General features: G+C 43.2%; 1 protein-coding gene across 2 annotated transcripts in view; it reads left to right on the top strand.

Moving 5' to 3' along the window:
- The first annotated feature begins 1,196 nt into the window (after positions 1-1,196).
- LOC126279043 (stromal membrane-associated protein 1) overlaps positions 1,197-20,361 on the top strand; it is a 131,199-nt gene continuing 112,034 nt past the window's right edge. Inside the window, exons 1-2 of one of the 2 annotated variants that reach the window (XM_049979448.1) lie at positions 1,197-1,694; positions 1,844-1,977. In XM_049979448.1, the coding sequence (XP_049835405.1) occupies positions 1,577-1,694; positions 1,844-1,977 (252 nt within the window). In that variant the 5' untranslated portion in view covers positions 1,197-1,576. The remainder of the gene's footprint in view (positions 1,695-1,843; positions 1,978-20,361) is intronic. The other variant, XM_049979447.1, reaches the window with a different exon arrangement.

Here is a 20,361-nt window from a genome sequence, read left to right as displayed (position 1 = left end):
CAAGTGCCAAGTAACTCCCACATCTGTTAATATTATGCAAAGTGCATAGTAACTAGCTCATAAAATACTTGTTATGCCTGTTCTATGAAGGGAAGAAATAACTAATATGTAACAGTACAATACAAGCTTTCAGTCATCTGGCACCTAACTTCAAAATTAACATGTAGAAGATAGCATGCATTATAATAAAAACACAAATACTTTCACACACACACACACACACACACAAAGTCTAATGATCAATGCAGACAAAAGTAATCTATAGAACACACTATGGACCTACGTAAAGAATTTTTAAAAATTACATAACAACATTTACCTCTAATAAGGATTTGAAGTATGGACTACACGCAGATAAAACCATTTTATGGGCTTTACAAGTCTGTCCTTCACACGCAAGAGTAACATCTGTAAAGCTCTTCTCATCTCGAAGATGCTTAAATGATGACACCATATTCGACTGGAAATCATTCCATTTAAGGAAAAACTGTTGTTGGTCCGACATTTTTCGGCTTTACTTACTCGAACTCTGGACGATAAAAATTAACCTGAAAATTTCTGTTAGAAATATTCTTATTAAGTGTTACGAAAAGAAACTCTAATAGTCTAATACACTTAACACGAAACAGGACAACATAAACATCAGTTTATTCCAAAAATTCCTTCCTTCAAATATGTTGAACGTAAATAGACAATTATAAGATAGTCAATCCAACAATACTTGAGTTTAAAGCATATGCTTCTACACGAAAAATAAATGCAATAATTTACAAAATGCGTAACAATTGCAAAAAAACAATTCTAGTCATTACAATACCAGGCCCCGTACTGCTGACAGCAATGACTGATTGTTAAACCACCTTCCAATTCGCCAAAACAATCCGAAACAACATGACACTTACTTAAACACTGCTACCTCTCGGCATGCGTAGGAACTACTTGTTTTGTTGCACATCCGTTAAATGATGTCGTTGGAAGGTTTCGCACATTTTTTTTTTTTATCGGGGCCTATCTCGTATTCAAAGCAGGGTACTATACGAAAAGACAAATGGCAAGAAATTACAAATGAGAAAAATACGCCACATTAACTTAAATAATTTAATATCATTAATAAACTAAATCAGTCATGAGTTTATTTTAAAGCTAAATTTTCAAATTGATTGGTAAGGTCGCAATAGTTTGTACATTGTTAGTTCGTATTCACGTACAGATTTTCCAGAGAAACGGTATCATAATATTTTTCGATTAACTTCATGCGAAAAATAATCTTCACGGGTAAAAAGTTCTAGGGACACATATAGAATTATTAGGGTTGATTTTATTGCTTAAAACGGTAAACATAATAAATAAGATAGAAGGGTGGTATCTCGAAACCAGCTTTTTACATAAGATTGTAAGCATGGATCAGTTGCATCTGTGACTGACTAGTAGTGAAATTTCTAACGCTGACTTTTCCCATCTGACAGCAAACGTGGGTTGTCGCCATATTCCAGTTAAGGGGGCGACCCGTCAAATAAGTGGTTTTGAAAGTAAATTTCGTGATTTAGAATTGTGACAGCGCAAAGCTATAGTAAATATGACCTCTAAAGCAGAAAAAGACCGCCAAAAACAAATTCAAGATAGGTGTCAAGCTCTATTGGCACAGATGTTGAGAGATGAAGACAATAAGTATTGTGTTGATTGTGATGCTAAAGGTATTTCTGTATGTTATTTGAGTGAGTGCATAGCTAGATGTTTCTAAAGATGTAACAAAACATTAAAATTAACATACTAATGTTGTTATTTATCACTTATTTAATAGTTGAAATCAATGTATTTGAAATTTCTTTCCAAACAATTTTAGGACCGAGATGGGCGTCATGGAATTTAGGTATATTTCTGTGTATAAGATGCGCCGGTATACATAGAAACCTAGGTGTCCACATTTCAAAAGTGAAATCTGTTAATTTAGACACTTGGACGCCGGAGCAAGTTGTTGTAAGTTTCGCAATAATTTGAACATTTTTTTGAATGTCAAATTGTGTGTGTGTGTGTGTGTGTGTGTGTGTGTGTGTGTGTGTGTGTGTATTAATAAGGTCGAAAAATTAACTTGAGTTGAAAAGAATGGATTATATTGAAACGCTGTAACGGAATTTCCTATTTGCAAAAGTAGAAGAGGATTGGTTTATTAACTTCCATCAAAGCGTTTATATTCCAGACACAGTTAACATAGTGTTTCCAATCTCTGCGTATTTTACTGCTTAAAGTATTAGGGCTACGTCTGTAAATGACAAATTAAAAGGCCAAAGAAAAGTGCTATTGAAGGCTGCTTTGAATATGCTGAAATTACAATTGGTTAGTCATATAGGCTTAATACCACAAAGTGATACATTACTTTCCATCATATAATAAATTATTCAGATCATGTGAACACATTTGCATATTGATATTTTTATGATGAAAATTTATAGTGAAACATGCCTTGTGCAAGATTTCAGCTCTAGAAATTATTTAAAAATAACATTGACCAGTTGATAAAATAAGAAGTAGAGAACTTCCACATTGGTGTATTCAGAGTGTCCTGTTACAAATACTGGCAGAGACTGTAAAATAAGTACAGTGTCTGACTGAAGGGGAAGAATCATAAGCAAGCCCGATTTAGCCACAGAATAGATGGCTTTCAAAAAATTGACATGTTACACAGTACTGCCCTCCACTGCTCACTATATAGTGGCTTGCAGATAACAAATGTAGGTATGGAAAGCGTAACTGATTGACAGGTGCATCATCTAACAAGGGAGAGTAGCATTTAACTTGCTCTTTGTTGCAAAGCAGATGTTGCAGCAGTTGACCATTGATGTAATGTTAATGGCAGCTGTGATGTCACCATTTGGTACTTAAATTCACAGTTCTGTTCTTGAAGCCTTCAAATGTAAAACCAAAATATGTTGTGAGAACAGACTGATCTTCAGCTTAGCGTAAGGTCCAGGTTAGATTAAAAGGTAACAGTTTGGTTGTGAGCTGGCAAAGCCAACAAATGTGAAAGTAAAAAATAAATTTGGTTGTGATGATAGCCTGTTCTGTAGCTCAGACCATTTGAAAAAACCATTCCCCCTGTGCTATAGTTGCCATGTTGTTTAAAGAGTTTGTAGCAGCTTACATTTCCGATGTCACTGGCAAAAGCCGATGATCCATATCGAATATTCCTCCTGTATCCTATTTTACATGTTATGAATTGATGCAGCAGTAACTATTGAGTTATCTGCAGCCAATAACACTCTGCTGTGTTCATTATAATTGTGTTCAGAATCTGTAATACCATGCTATAATAGTGTTACTGGTGTTAGACGATTACAGATAATGGCTAGTGTGTGGCAGTGGAACATTTGCATCTGATATCCGGCACGGTAGCCAGTCCGTTGTGGTGGGGCTGCCGTGTAACTTGTTGGTTGTAGCTCCCTGACCACATAGGGATTGCTCTGCTGATGCCTGTGATATTAAATTTCCACGTGTGCCAAGGAGTAGATGCTGCCCCCCCTCCCGCCCACTGCGGCATCGGGACTCCCAGCAATGGCCATCCTGCCTGGTAGCCTTTGCTGCAGGTGGGTGGCGCCCGTGGGGAGGGCGCCTTGTCGGAGTAGGTGGCATCAGGGTGGATGACACGCCATGAAGCATGATGTCATCTCTTACTGGTTGTCAAACACCAGCAGCCTCTAAGCCATCAAGGTCTTAACTTCACTGCTAAGAAATAAGACCTCAAATTGCTCCACCCCGCTGGCCACACCATGGGAGGAACGCCACGCTAAGGATGGCAGCGAACCTTATTCACCTCGGTACCTCGTATGTAGGAGAATTGATGGGGAATCTTTCTTGTCAGTGAAACTTCAGTTTTTTGTGGAGCATTCAGAGGACAAGTTTGGGCAGGTGGAGGGCTTGTCCAAAGTGCGGTCAGTGTTGGTCTTGATCAAAACAGCATCCTCTGCCCAGTCATAGGCACTACTTGCCTGTTACAAGCTGGGGATGTTCGTTTCCATCATGTTCCATAAGACCTTAAATATGGTCCATGGTATTAATTTCACAATGACCTTCTTTTGCAGTCTGACGATGAGTTGCACGCCAGTTCAGAGCGGCAAATTGTCCATTTCATCCAGCATGTCCACCGGCATCAGAGGCCTAATCAGGTTGCCACCCGTGCCTTCATCTTGGCTTTAGAGAGTGACACATTACCGGAGAAGCTCAAGGCAATATTCTACCGCTGTGAGGTAAAGCCATATATCCCTCAGAGGCATTGCTTTAAGTGCTAGAAGTTCGGCCATGTCTTCCCCTATTTTTCCAGTGGCACCTGTCAAGATTGTGGATGTCCTTCACATCCCGATACTCCCTGTGCCCAGACTCCTATCTATGTCAACTGCAGAGAGCAGCATTTGTTTTGCTCGCCATAGTGCAGGATTCTCCAGAAAGAAAGAAAAATAATGGAATACAAGAGCCTGGACTGACTGACCTACACTGAGAAAATATGAGAGGGTACATCCCTGAGCTGCGGGCCTGTGGGGTATCATCTCAGTTGTGCGACTGGATTCGTGTTTTCCTGTCAGGAATATCGCAGTTCGTAGTAATAGACGGCAAATCATCGAGTAAAACTGAAGTGTTATCACGTGTTCCCCAGGGAAGTGTCCTGGTACCTCCGCTGTTCCTGATGTATATATGACCTGGGTGACAATCTGAGCAGTTCTTAGGTTGTTCGCAGATGATGCTGTAATTTACCGTCTAGTAAGGTCACCCGAAGACCAATATCAGTTGCAAAGCACTTTAGAAAAGATTGCTGTATGGAGTGGCAGGTGGCAGTTGACGCTAAATAACAAGAAGTGTGAGGTGATCCACATGAGTCCCAAAAGAAATCTGTTGGAATTAGATTACTCGACAAATAGTAAAATTCTCAAGGCTGTCAATTCAACTAAGTACCTGGGTGTTAAAATTTCCAACAACTTCAGTTGGAAAGACCACATAGATAATATTGTGGGGAAGGCAAGCCAAAGGTTGTGTTTCATTGGCAGGACACTTAGAAGATGCAACAGGTCCACTAAAGAGACAGCTTACACTACACTTGTTCGTCCTCTGTTAGAATATTGCTGTGGGGTGTGGGATCCTTACCAGATGGGGTTGACGGAGGATATCGAAAGGGTGCAAAAAAAGGGCAGCTCGTTTTGTATTATCACGTAATAGGGGAGAGAGTGTGGCAGATATGATAAGCGAGTTGGGAAGGAAATCATTAAACCAAAGATGTTTTTCGTTGCAGCGAGATCTATTTACGAAATTTGTCACCAACTTCCTCTTCCGAGTGCGAAAATATTTTGTTGAGCCCAACCTACATAGGTGGAATGATCATAAAAAAAAAGAGAAATCAGAGCTCGAACAGAAAGGTTTAGGTGTTCGTTTTTCCCGCTCGCTGTTCGGGAGTGGAATGGTAGATAGATAGTATGATTGTGGTTCAATGACCCCTCTGCTAAGCACTTAAATGTGAATTGCAGAGTAATCATGTAGATGTAGATCCTGTGCATATGATGTCAACCTACACCACCACTAAGACAATGGTTCTACTGTCTTCAGCTCTGCCACATCTCTCCACCTGCCCCTTTGGTGGTGGAGGGCACTTCCCTCCCGGTTACTCCTGCACAAACTTCTTCAGGAGCAACCCCCCACCCCCCTTCCTGGTCCAACCATCATGGACATCAGTCGCCACATCTCAGCTGGAGAAGTGTCAGTCGTCTTCGGCTCTTCTTGCCAGCAAGGGATCCCTTGGGGTCACTCACTTGCCAGGTTCCTACCAGTGGCAAAGCTGAAACATGCCGATGGCTGAAGCAATCACAGGTAGCTGGTCGTAGGTCTTCATGGTCTTCCTCAGTCCCTGAGACTAAATCAGTGAAGCCCTCCCAGCTGGACAAAACTAAGAAGCAGTGAGAGAAACATAAAAACAGACCCCCAAGAACCAAGGCACTTCGGTGGCACCCAAACCACCACTATCTACAAGCTCTGTGTCTGAGGATGAAGTGGAGATTCTGATGTTTGCTGAGGATCTAGATCTCGCTGGGCCCTCAGACATAATGGATGTTGATTTCACAGTTGATCTGGTGGCAGCAGGTGATCCTGAGGCATAGTCGCCTCATTGAGTGTTTCATGCTTTCCCAGTCTCACGATCATTTATTCCTCCAGTGGAATTGCTGCAGTTTTTTCCACCACCTGGCTGAGCTGCAACAACTGTTCAGCTCTACACCTGCCTTCTGCATTGCCCTCCAGGAGGAAACCTGGTTCCCAGCAATGCGGACCCCTGCCCTCCGTGGCTATAATGGGTATTACAGGAACAATAGTGCCTATAATAGTGTGTCAGGTGGAGTTTGCACCTGTCATGAACTGAGTATGTAGAAAACGTGTGCCCCTTCATTCCCTCTTGAAGCTGTGGCTGTCAGGATAAGGACGACACATGAAATAACTGTCTGCAATGTATATCGTCCTCCAGATGGTGCAGTCCCCGTGAATGTATTGGCTGCACTGATTGATCAACTCCCTAAACCTTTCTTACTTTTGCGAGATTTTAACTCGCATAACCCCTTGTGGGGTGGCGCCTTACTTACTGGCAGAGGTAGGGAGGTCGAAATTAACTGTCGCAACTCAACCTCAACCTCTGCCTCTTAAATACAGGTGCCCCCACACATTTTAGTGTGGCATATGACACTTATTCAGCCATTTATCTCTCGGTTTGCAGTCCTGGCTTTTTTCCATCCACTGGAGAGCACATGACGACCTGTGTGGCATTGACCACTTCCCCATCTTCCTGTCACTCCCCCGCCTCCACCCCTGGTTGTCATGCCCATGGACGCCTACCCAGGTGGACTTTAAACCAGGTAGACTGGGTAGCCTTCACCTCTGCTGTCAACGTTCAATCTCCCCCACGTGGTGATTGAGCAGATCACTACAACAATAATTTCTGTGGCGGAAAATGTGATCCCTCGTTCTCTAGGGTGCTCCCAGCGAAAGACAGTCCCTTGGTGGGCGCTGGAAGTCACTCGGGCAATTACAGAGCATCGAAGAGCTCTACAGCAACCTAAGCAGCACCCTTTCCTAGAGCACCTGATACCCTTTAAGTGGCTCCTTGCCTGCATTTGCCCGCTTATAAAACGACAGAAACAGGGGTGTTGGCAGAGGTACATGTTCGTTGGTTGTCATAATTCACATTCCCGAGTTTGGGCAAAGATCTGATGTCTTTTTGGGTACCAAACCTAAACAGGTGTCCCCGCCATTAACATCAATGGCGTGTTATCTACCGATCCAACTGTAATTGCCGATCATTTTGCTGAGCACTGTGCTCAAGCCTCTGCCGTCAGAGAACTGCACCCCAGCCTTTCGCACCCCCAAACAGTGGGTGGAAAGGAAAGTCCTCTTGTTGACTACACACCACAGTGAACCCTACAACGCCCCATTTACAGAGTGGGAGCTCCTCAGCACCCTTGAACATTGCCCCGACACAGCTCCTTTGCTGGATCGGATCTACAGTCAGATGATTAAACATCTCTCGTCTGACTACAAACGACATTTCCTCATCCTTTTCAACCGGGTCTGGTGGGATGGCATCTTTCCGTCGCAATGGCGGAAGAGCACCATCATTCCGGTGCTACAACCTGATAAAACTACGCTTGATGTGGATAGCAATCGACGCATCAGCCTCACCAACATTCTCTGTAAGCTGCTGGAATGTATGGTGTGTGGGTTGGGTCGGGTCCTGGAGTCATGTGGCTTACTGGCTCCGTCAGGACGGCTTCAGCCAGGGTCGCTGTACCACTGATAATCTTGTGTCCGTCAAGTCTGCCATCCAAACAGCCTTTTCCAGATTCCAACACCTGGTTGCCATCGTTTTTTGACTTACGTAAAGCGTCTGACACAACCTGCCGACATCAGGTCCTTGCCACATTGTACGAAGGGGGTCTCTGGGGCTCGCTCCCTATTTTGATCCAAAACTTCCTGTCGCTCTACTTTCCGTGCCTCCCATGGTTGCCCCCATTTTCAGGAGAATAGCATTCCACAGGGCTCTTTGAGTATCTCTGTATTTTTAGTGGCTATCAACAGTCTAGCAGCAGCTGTAGGGCCCTTCGGTCTCACCTTCTCCATATGTAGATGACTTCTGCATTTCGTACTGCTCCTCCAGTACTGGTGTGCTGAGTGGTGCCTACAGGGAGCCATTCACAAGGTGCAGTCATGGGCTCTAGCCCACAGCTACCAGTTTTCATCTGCGAAGTCGCATTTCTGTCGGCGTTGCTCCATTAATCCAGAACCAGAACTTTACTTTAATGACTATCTACTCACTGTAGTGGAGACATATCAATTCTTAGGACTGGTTTTTGATGCCCAGTTCACTTGGGTGCCTCACCTTCGTCAGCTTCAGCGGAAGTGCTGGTAGCACCTCAATGCCCTCTGCAGCCTGAGCAACACCAACTGGGGTGTAGATTGCTTTATGCTGCTGCAGCTTTACAAGAGTCATTGTACAATCCTGCTTTGACTATGCGAGTCTGGTTTACAATTCGGCGATGCTCTCATCGTTGCATTTACTCGACCCAGTGCACAACTGTGGTGTTCGCCTAGCAATGGGAGCTTTTAGAAGTCCAGTGACCAGTGTCCTGGTGGAGGCCGGAGTCCCTCCATTGAAGGTGGTGTGTGCACAACTGCTTGCCAGTTAGGTTGCACACATTTGTAGTTCTGCGCATCCGAATTACCGTCTCCTTTTCTAATCACGTCAGTTCATCTCCTGCATCGCAGCCCAGGTCAGCGATTAAGATTGCGGTTTGTGTCCAGTCCCTTCTGTCTGAACTGGAGTTTTTCCCTTTACCACCTCTCCTCTAGGTCCATTCATGTACATCTGCATGGTGGGCACCTAGGCCGCAGATTCTTTTGGACCTTTCGCATGGCCCTAAGGACTCCATTAACCCTGCAGCTCTCCACTATCACTTCCTCTATATTCTCTACATGCATCGGAGCCATAAAGTGGATTACACCAATGGCTGATGGTAATGTAGGCTTTGAGTATGTTCATGGAGGACATACTGAACAACACTCCTTGCCAGAGGGCTGCAGTGTTTTAACTGCAGAGCTGGTGGCCATATCTCGTGTCTTGAGCACATCCACTTGTGCTCTGGCAAGTCATTTCTTCTTGAGCAGCCTGCGAGCTTTCGACCAGTGCTACTCTCGCCATCCACTGGTAGCATCCATTCAGGAGTCCATCTTTGCCCTGGAATCGTCCCGTCGCTCAGTGCTGTTTTGTGTGGACACCATGACAGGTCTGAAGTTGTGCCTCATGCAGCCTGCCTAGCATTCACATCAAATCCTGAACTACTACTAAACTAAATATGCTGTTCAGTACCTTTTTTACATCACACAAGATATGCTCTTCCTATAAATTTTTCAAATTCAATTATGTGGTATTTGTCAGTTGAAAGTAAAGTGTTCAAATATGAAACATTAATAAACAGAGCAAAATGCAATAAAAATGAACTAACAAGGTGATGTACACAGATACACTAAGCTACTATTCCTAATTTTTTCAGTACAAGTTATGAACATTGTCCCATTTCAAAATTGTAAAAGGTTACACTAATTTAGTATTATGGCATACGTGTATCAAATTCTGAAGCATGAACTTGTTACAGAACATAATTATATAGTGTACTATAGATTTTAACTCGGTCAATAGATAAGACAGAACCTCAAAAATCACATTATCTTACATACTGAATTCATGATAAACAAAATACATTTACATAGTCTTATAAATCTACAGATTTAAACCCTGTCAATGGATAAGGAAGAACTTTAAAAATTACATCCTCTTACACAGTACATTCATGACAATGGAAAAGGAACAAACAAAAATCAGATACCTCTGGATCATGTCTATATGCTTTCAGTTCATTGATATTGCATAATGCAAACTTCTTAATTTAGACTACACAAACCTGTATGCATTAGGAAGTGGAATTTCTAGAATTTCGAATGGTCCAATGTAAATACAGAAAAAATTCTTTCTCAGATGTCAAAACTTTAGATTTCTCTTCGGCTTTTACCAACACAAGATCTCCTACCTCAAACTTACAAAATCTACCTTTACCATCATGTGTCTGCTTTCTCGTATGCCCCTGTTTCTTGATCATCTCCCTAACACATTCTTCCCTCTCTTGTTGCGACAGAATTTTACATGTTGGAAACTCAACATTTTCAGAAATAAGGTTAGCTGGTCTGCAGTTAAACATTACTTCAAAGGGTGAAAAACCTGTTGAAGAATGTTGTAAGCTGTTCATATTATCCTCAAAATCATTGACATAATCTATCCAACTGGTATTATTCTTACTATAACAAGTTCTGAACAGTCCTCCAATCTCTCGCGTACCGTTCTGCAGGGTTGCTTGAAGGATGGTACACAGAGGTTAGAATATGCCTTATTTTTGTGTGATCAACAAAATCTTTCCAAGCTTGTGATCTAAACTGAGAACCATTATCAGATAAAATTATTTTAGGAATACCCACATGATAGTGTTTTCAAACTTGGACAAGATTTGCTTACTGGTAGCTTTAAGAGGAAACAGCTTTATGAACTTGGAAAATAGATCAGCAACAACAAAATCCATTGTTAGACTTAAGTGAGGGTCCATAAACATCCACAGACGAGATCTAGGTTACTATTAGGCAGTTATTTTGCATTTGGCCTCTACTTGTTTGGTTATCTATCTTCACTCTTTGACATCAGTCACAGCTTGCCATCTTCTTCTTACCTCTCCTTCGTGTGTTATAAATATAGATGTTTTCCTGGGTCTTTTGTGTGCATTTGGTTGACCCACAATGACCAAAACTCTCAAGCGTATAAGTAAAGTATCAATACATTGTTCCGGCCGACGTAGTTTCCAATCCCCCGATTCAGTCTTATGTCTCCTGAATAAAATACCCTTGTGTACCTTACAATACTGTTCTGTTTTTTCTCCTCCTTTCTTACCCAACATGCTCTTAACCAATTTCCAATTTTTATCATGGTTTTGATACCTGCGGATGTCTGCAAATTTTCAGGATCTCTTTTTCGTGTTTCACACCTCTCAAGTACATAATTTTAGTCTTTTCCTCTCCTTCTCCAAAGTTGTTAGATGATTCGATCCGTAAAGGTATCCTAGACAAAGCGTCAGCAACTACGTTGTCTGTGCCCTTAATGTACACACATCGAAATAAATTTTGCGTAACCTTTATCCGAGAGTTCCGGAACCTGTACAGAAAATTGGAATAGAGATCAACAAAAACATCATTCCTGTCCTTCTTATTGCTCAAAAAAACAACACGTATGTTGCACCACCATACGGTGAGACCTTTAGAGGTCGTGGTCCAGATTGCTGTACAGACCGGTACCTCCAATACCGAGTAGCACATCATCTCGCATTGATGTGTGCCTGTATTCGTCATGGCATACTATCCTTAAGTTCATCAAGGCACTGTTGGTTCATATTGTCCCACTCCTCAACAGCTATTCGGCGTAGATCCCTCAGAGTGGTTGGTGGGCCATGTTGTCCATAAACAGCCCTTTTCAATCTATACCAGGCATGTTTGATAAGTTTCATGTTGGGAGAACATGCTGGCCACTCTAGTTGAGCTATGTCATTATCCCTAAGGAAGTCATTCACAAGATGTGCACGATGGGGGTGCGAATTGTTGTCCATGAAGATGAATGCTTCGCCAAGATACTACCAGTAGGGTTGCACTATCAGTCGGAGACTGGTATTCAAGTACTGTACAGCCGTTACGGCGCCTTCTGTGACCACCAGCGGCATAAGTCGGCCCCACATAATACCACCCCAAAGCAGTAGGGAACCTCTACCTTTCTGCACTCGCTGGACAATGTGTCTAAGGTGTTTATCCTGACCGTGTTTTCTCCAAACACGCTTCCCACGATTGTCTGGTTTAAGGCATATGCGCCATTCATTGGTGAACAGAATGTGATGCCAATCCTGAGTGGTCCATTTGGCATGTTGTTGGGGCCCTTCTGTACCCCACTGAATGGCATTGTGGTTGCAAAGACGGACCTCACCATGGACGTCAGGAGTGAAGTTGTGTATCATGCAGCCTGTTGCGCACAGAGAGATGGCCTTTGTTGTCTGGTACGACCCTGTAAGAACAGGATCAACGATGACTGAAGAGAATTGTTAAAGTGACAGAAGTGCAAACCTTCCGCATATTGCTGCAGATTTCATTGCTGGTCCATGAAAAAGTCAGCGTGCGAACCATTCAACGGAACATCATCGATATGGGCTTTCGGAGCCGAAGGCCCACTCGTGTACCCTTTCTGACGGCACGCACAAAGCTTTACACCTCACCTGGGCCTGTCAACACTGACAATGGATTTGTTGACTGGAAACATGTTGCCTGGTTGTAAAAGTCTCATTTCAGTTTGTATCGAGAGGATGGACGTGTACAGGTATGGAGACATACCAGCAGGTGACTGTTCAAGCTGGTGGAGGCTCTGTAACGGTGTGGGGTATGTGCAGTTGGAGTGATGTGGGATCTCTGATACATCCAGATAAGGCTCTGACAGGTGACACATACATAAGCATCCTGTCTGATCACCTGCATCCATTCACGTCCATTCTGCATTCCAACAGATTTGGGAAATTCCAGCGAGACAATGTGACACCCAACATGTCCAGAATTGCTACAGAGTGGCTCCAGGAACACTCTTCAGAGTTAAGTCACTACCACTGGCCACCAAACTTCCCAGACATGTTGAGCATATCTGGGATGCCTTGCAACGTGCTGTGCAGAAGAGATCTCCACCCTCTCATAATCTTACAGATTTATGGACAGCCCTGCAGAATTCATGGTGTCCATTCTCGCCAGCACTACTTCAGACATTAATAGACTCCATGCCACATTGTATTGCAGCACTTCTGCGTGTCCACAGGGGCTCTACATACAATATTAGGCAGGTTTACCAGTTTCTTTGGCTCTTCGGTGCAGCTTGCAATGATGCTGGTGCTTCATAACCTTTGGTAATTTTTGTTTTGGGTTGGATCAGATGAGTCTAAAGTCTTCATACTAACTTCTCTGTCAGGAGCAAGAGACACAATTTCATGAATTAAGACTTTGCATTGATGTGCCACATTGTTTACAGGAAAAAGCACAGTAGTGTGCCAATCATTGAAAGTCACAGCCCATGCTGCATAGGATTGCTTATTCAAAAACAAGTCGAGAGCGTAGCAAAGTTATCTTGGACATGTCCATTAGTTCATGGAGCAATTCAGTGACGTAAAACAAGGAAGGTCAAAATTCCACTGTTCGATGGTGCATAACAAAAGGCTTGAAAGGGCAGCAAGAGTGGCTAGCAAGTTCCAGGTAATAGTATTTACAGCCAGTCCCTCATCAGTGGATTGCTCTATGCTGTGGTGGTGCATCATGCGGGAACAATCTACAGCTTGATTATGAGCCTAAGTACCTCTGAGCTATTCTCCATATCAGTTCTCAGGCTGGGTGATGAATCTGAGTACCTGCAGGCAAAGGCTCCACCACCATTGTTTTGAACTGCAAGGATTAGGTGGCAGAAGGACTCCATCAGCTGTCAGATGCTTCCACCTACAAACCATGCCACAGTGATACCATTCCAGTAATCCAGCAGGATCTCCAGTCACTACTCAAATCCTTAGGCCCATCCCAGATCCTCTCCCCTGAGTCCATCTCTCTACTTACCCTTACCACTCCCCGCAATCCAACCTTCTACATGCTTCCTAAAGCCCATAAACCCAACTACCCATGACGCCCCACTGTGGCCAGTTAAAATGCCCCCACTGTGAGAATCTCTGCTCTTGTAGACCAGCACCTTCAACCTATTACCTGGGACCTATCCTCCTATATAAAAGATACCATTTCCCGACTGACTCTCCACAGTTCCTGTCCCATTACCACCCGGTGCCCTGCTCGTCACTATTAATGCCACCTCCTTGTACACTAACAATCCTAATGCCCATGGTCTTACTGCTATCGAACACTACCTTTCCAGAAGCCCTATGGATTCCAAACCAACCACCTCCTTCCTAGTCTCCATGACCAACTATATTCTCACCCACAATTACTTCTCCTTTGAAGGCATTACCTACGGCTATGGGCACCCGCATGGCACCATCCTATGCTAACCTATTCATTTGGCCATCTAGAGGAATCCTTCCTAAAAACTCAGAACCCTAAACTGCTCGCCTGGTTCAGATTCCTTGATGACATTTTTGCTATCTTGGCTGAAGGTGAGGACACCTTATTCACATTCTTCTAGAGCCTCAACTACTTCTCCCCCATTTGCCTCGCCTGGTCCTACTCAAACCAACAAGCCACCTTCCTAGATGTTGACCTCCACCTAAGAGATGGCTACATCAGTACCTCCATACATATAAAACCTACTAACCACCAGCAGTACCTCCACTTTAACAGCTGCCACCCATTCATACAAAGAAGTCCCTTACAGCCTAGCTATCCATGGTCATCACATCTGCAGTGACAAGCAGTCCCTCTCAAAATATACTGAGCGACTCACTGACCGTAATTATCCTCCCATCCTTATACAAAAACAAAACTCCCATGCCTTATCTTTCCAGTCTCCCACCACCTCCCAAAGTTCCACAGTTGGGCCATAGATGAGCATTCCCCTCATATCTCAGTACCATCTAGGACTGGAGCAACTGAATTACATTCTCCACCAGGGTTTCGATTACCTCTCGTTGTGTCCTGAAATGAGCAATGTTCTTCCCACCCCTCCTACCATGGTATTCTGCCGTCCACCGAACTTACACAATATACTCGTCCATCCTTACACAACCTCTGCTCCCAATCCCTTACCTCATGGCTCATACTCCTGTAATAGACCTAGATGCAAGACCTGTCCCATACAGCCTCCTACCACCACCTTCTCCAGTCCAGCCACTAACATCACCTGTCTCATCAAAGGCAGGGCCACCTGTGAAACCAGTCATGTGATTTAAAAGCTTAACTGCAACCACTGTGCTGCATTCTATGTAGGCATGACAACCAACAAGCTATCTGTCCACATGAATGGCCACAAACTGTGGCCCACCCTGTTGCTAAACGTGCTGCCAAACATATCCCTCATTTCAATGACTGCTTCACAGCCTGTGCCATATGGATCCTACCCACCAACACCAGCTTTTCTGAATGGCCCATGTGGAAACTTTCCCTGCAATACATCCTCCATTCCCGTAACCCTCCTGGCCTCAACCTTCGTTAGTCACTGTCCTCACCCATCCAACCCCCTCCCTGTTCCCATTCCAGCACTACACAGCTGTCATTTCACTGCCACACCCAGTCTTTTAATTCTTTTTATTTCTCTCCTTTCCACTACTTACCCCCTCCCCCCTCTGCACCTTCTCTCCTGCCCTCCGTCTAAACTGCTAGATTTTACTGTCCACCACTTCCACTATACTATCCCTCCCCCCACCCAGTTGCCACTTCCATCATGCACTGGTGTTGTTGCTCACCTTGTGGTTTGTTTGGAGACTGCAGACGTACGTGCGCGCGCACGCTCGATGCATGGTTCAGCTGAGAACCTGCTGAAATTTAAATTTAGTAATGGGTTGTGTAGTTTCATATTTCACCAGTTACATTCCTGTTGTAACTTGTAGACTACTTTTGTAAGTGTTTTAGTGCTTTCATCATTTATTGTTTCCATCACTTTGGTAGCCATGATAATTTTAACATAACTTTCCTCTTGTAAGTCAACATAGAAAAATGCTGGAACTACTGATCTGTCCAGTTCATATTTAGTAGTTACACTGAATGGTAGAAGAATGTTACTGGTCGGTGGGAGCTGTCATGTCATGAGGTGCTAGACTCCCACCTCGGGGGTTGTAGGTTCTTTTGGTGGCCTGCGAGACAGGAGTGATAATACAGGCATTTGGAGAGAAACAAATGATGAATACAAACAGTTCTTTATTAATCCAGTAAATATGGATAGCCATTTCATTGTCCTCAACTTTGACCACTGTTAGGTGTTGGCTCATAATATTTCCACTGGCAGAAGCAGGTGAGGCAGACGTGAAATGTGGTGTACAGGTGGTGGCAAACTGAGCTAGTGCTGTAGGCATGCCATAGGGCTGAGTTGCTAGTGACTGCCAAGTAGTAAACGAAGCCCTGCTGCAGCAGTGGAGCATTGGCTGCTAGGAGCAGTCAGGCAGTAGCTCATGATTCGTGGCCCAGCTATGGCTATGGCTGTGGCAGTGGCAACATGTTAAGGTGGCAGACGAACTAACTCATAGCAATGACTTACACAAGGCTGGTGCCATGCATGTGCCTGCTGACCAGTCTTGACCTATTTGGCTGGGCTGGGATTGAGATGCAGCTGTCCAGCACTGGCCATTAGGGAGTTGTTTTCGAGTTACATCGAAAAATCTCGAACGGGACCAGTGTTCTAGGTGTGGGTGTTGTCATGTGAAAGGAGGCCGATACAGAAGCAAGCTCACAGTGGAGGGTTGTACTGTCGTCAGATCACTGACAGCGGCTGCTGCTGGCGATGACTGTCTGGTTACGGTTCTGAACTGTGGTGGCAGTTTTATGCCTTCACATTTCCTCCTCTCCTTTGGTTAATCTTGCCCATGGATTCTGCTTGAATCTAGCTGCTAATGACACAGATATCTCATTGTTTTTACACTTTACATTATGCTGCATGAATTTGGAGGAAATCCTCCTTGCATAACTTTTCCCCTTGGGGTGTTTTCTTTTTGTATTACATTTTGTACACAGTCTCACTCTTGTGATGCTCCAAACCTAGTTTGTAGATGCTTTCTCTCTCTATTTGTTCTTTTCACAACTTTACTTAATTCTCTGAGATTGAGTCACTGGTAGCCACAGTGCCATCTCACAATGTGGGAAGAGGATGATTAATTAAGTAGGCACCCCATTAGAGTAGGAGAGCCGCATCAAACCAGTCTCAGGACTGAAGACCACAACAACAACCCATTAGAGTAATCTCTCTACTCTCTCGATTAACATTCACATGCTAAAATTCATGTCTCCCCTATTCCCATATTAAATAAATCATATATCTCTGTTAAACAGAATCAGATTTTCATGTGTAGTGTTGCCACACGTACTGCAATCTATACAAATTTTGCTATGTACTTTTTGGTGCTAATATAAAATAAAAAACAGGCACTATGTGACCTGTAAGACTCGTTGACAACGATCTACGTGTATACTGTCTTGTTATTTAACAAATCATGAAAACTATTTACAAAACTAGTGTCAGTGGCAGCTTTACTATTGTCACATTCTCAGTTGTATTGACAGAAGACTAGTAAGACTGCAGTGAAACAATCCATTAGGTCATCGTAACACAGCCTTCATCCTCAAAATATACAATGAACGCACATAATACTACTACTGCAAGTTCCTCACAATACTTTATAATGAAGCTCATTTAAATTAACAACTACCTCTCATTCCGAGAATCTAAAAGTAGTCCACTGGCACTGATTCACTGAGCTCTCAAATACCAAGGACTTACTTTCTGGGTCACAGTCACTTTTTAGGTGCCCTTCTGTTCTCATAAAACCTCTGGAAAAATCATAACTTTTCCTAGTGCCCAATATGTTCTCCCGTGTTAACAAATTTCTGTAGGCATTGTTGGCAGATGTAATGCTATTGTGTACTCTGAATCTCAGCAGACCTTGAGTATTTTAATTGCTGTCATTTCTAATGATCAGCTCACTAACAAACAGGCCACGACTAGATGCTGTAATGTATAACACATATTATGTAGAATCAAAAGAAATCTCTCTTGATTTTTTTTCAACTGCATACATTACATTCTATACGTAATCATGTAGAGTATCCGTTGCTATACACCTCTAAAAATCAACGAAGGATGATACCGCCACACGCAGTCACCCAAGTGTTAATCTCAAAAGCTACGAAAGAAGTAGCCTTGAACTGACAGTAAAATTTGGGAGGAAGATACTCTTTACCCACTTCAAATGTGGATGTAGAAAATATAATTGTACCCAAAATAAACTTAACCTGCCTGATTAAGATGACACAGGAAGCTTTCCTATGTAGACACCAACTTGTATGGATGTTCTGTATATTGAATAACTATATGACCCAGCAACAAAGTAAATCACATTGTCAGCTTTGCAACTGGGCTTCTGTGGTAGGTCACCAGTTTTATGGAAATCGTCCCTTGTATGCCAGCCATTCTGCTATCAAGTAAGAGGCATCATCTCACACAATTTTGTGAGAGAACAATGTTCCTCAAGGGTGCATTTTAAGGGCCAACCTCTTTTTCCTTGTTATAAGCCACTAATAAACATAGTAAAGAGCCCATTGAAGACTTACATTGTAGACAGTTTTATGATCTACTGCTCTTCCTCCTATCTTTCATTCGCGACTCAAAGTACAGTTGACGCTTAAGAGACAGGGTGTCATTTGATTAAAAGCTCACAGTTACCAACATTCTGCAATCTTACAGTAAGAGCATTTTGCTACTGGGTAGGAACAGTGATAGAGTAAAAATGACCTTGGGGTTTTACTAAAATGTTGGAACAATGAAGTAATGCTTATCTTATGTGCAGGATTATTGCAAATTTGTATAGCACTGTTTGTAATAAAAGTTTTATAAGCTTGTGACCTTACTTATTGGACATGGTACTTTCCTTTTAGTCCTAAAACATGTACGTGCATATTTAAGTTTTCATCAGTGTATATTACGTATAGAACAACATGACTAGCATATGGACAATGGAGGAAATACGTGTTTTAAGAATTAACATGGGAATTTGACGTGCGACCGTTTAGTAAACAGTGTGATTTACAAGCTAGAAACATCCCGCAACTGACACCGGAGCGCATTGTGATAGTGTACACCACATTGGAGCCCATGTACCACATGCACTAGGCACGTTGTTCCTGAGCGTTCAGTAGCACGCTCAACATTGACGTTCAACAGCACGGTCCGTGTGCTGACGGCTTAAAGATACCGAGGTTCCCTCAGGGCATTGGACCAAGCAGCTACCATGGTCCAGTATAAATTTTAAATTACTTATGTAAAAGAACTTGAATGCACCCCTCTTATTAGCTGTTGCACAGCAAAATATAAGCCACATTTTTTATTGTTCTCCTGGCTTGGTTGAACAGCATGCATCTTGAGGCAACCAGGAGGATTAACACGTAATGGGGCTTCCATTCTGTGGTGCAACCACTAGTAAAATAGGCAAGGAATCGGACCAGTCTTCCAATCACCCAGAAATGTTACAGAAACATTGTGAATCGTTAAAGGTAATGACAGCCTGAGGAATAGGAAATGAGGTATAATCCTGGTGGATGTGGCAAGTCGTGGGAGGCCACTCTACACGGGCTGTTGCCGATCACCGTGTGAATCATCAGTCACCTTAAATACAGGAATTGTGAAAAATCTATGATGGATGAACACAGCCTGTTAAATAAACTCAAGAATTTGTTTGTACAAAACAATTTGTGCTCATGCATCAAACTGTTGGGACTCTGTGATCAAGGAAACAGTTTAAATTGTCAAAAAAACTTATTATGCCATTTCCATGATACCGTGACATAACCCCATCCTATGGGTATAAAAGTGGGAGCCTCGCTAGTTTCACAACAGTCGGACATTCCCCCTAAAACAATGATGGAGGCAACCATATAAAGATTGTGATTATATCTGAATTTTACATGGTAAGTTAATAGGGAACTTTTAACCAAAGAACTCCGCCACGAAAAACTACATAGCCTTACGTAGTTACAATTTATAGGAAAATCTGAAATGCAACTGTTTTGCAATCTCTTGACCCTCTGTCTCTGGAATATTAATGAAAGATACAAAGTCCAATAATTAAACAATGGAAAATCCAGAATGGCATAATTAGAATGTTATGAAAAAGATAAATTGCTCCTCACCATGTAGAGAAGGTGCTGAGTCACAGGCAGGCACACAGACTGCTGTACATGGAGCTTTTGGCCAAAAGGCCCTCTGCCTCTGCTGCAGGGGGTAGACTGTGAGCAGCTGTGCATGACGGAAGAAAGCAGTCTGGGTGTTGGAGGAAGGAGCTGCTGGGATGGGGATGTTGAAGGATAGCAGGGTAGGGGAGGGATCATGCAGGAACATGGTGGGGACGTGGTAGAGTTCGTAGGTGTAGTTGGAAGGTTTGGGGGGGGGGGGGGGGGGGGAGAGGAGAGAGATGAGAAGCAGAAAAGGAGAGAAGTAGAGGGGGAATGGTTCCTACCTGCGCAATTAAGAAAAACTGGTGTCAGTGGGAAGGATCCAGATGGCACAGGCTCTGAACCAGTCATTGAAGTGAA

Source organism: Schistocerca gregaria, chromosome 6 (genome assembly GCF_023897955.1).
Source record: "Schistocerca gregaria isolate iqSchGreg1 chromosome 6, iqSchGreg1.2, whole genome shotgun sequence".
In the NCBI taxonomy this organism is placed as follows: Eukaryota; Metazoa; Arthropoda; class Insecta; order Orthoptera; family Acrididae; genus Schistocerca; species Schistocerca gregaria.
The sequence above is the reverse complement of the archived record's forward strand: the minus strand, read 5'-3'. Positions and strand labels throughout refer to the sequence as shown.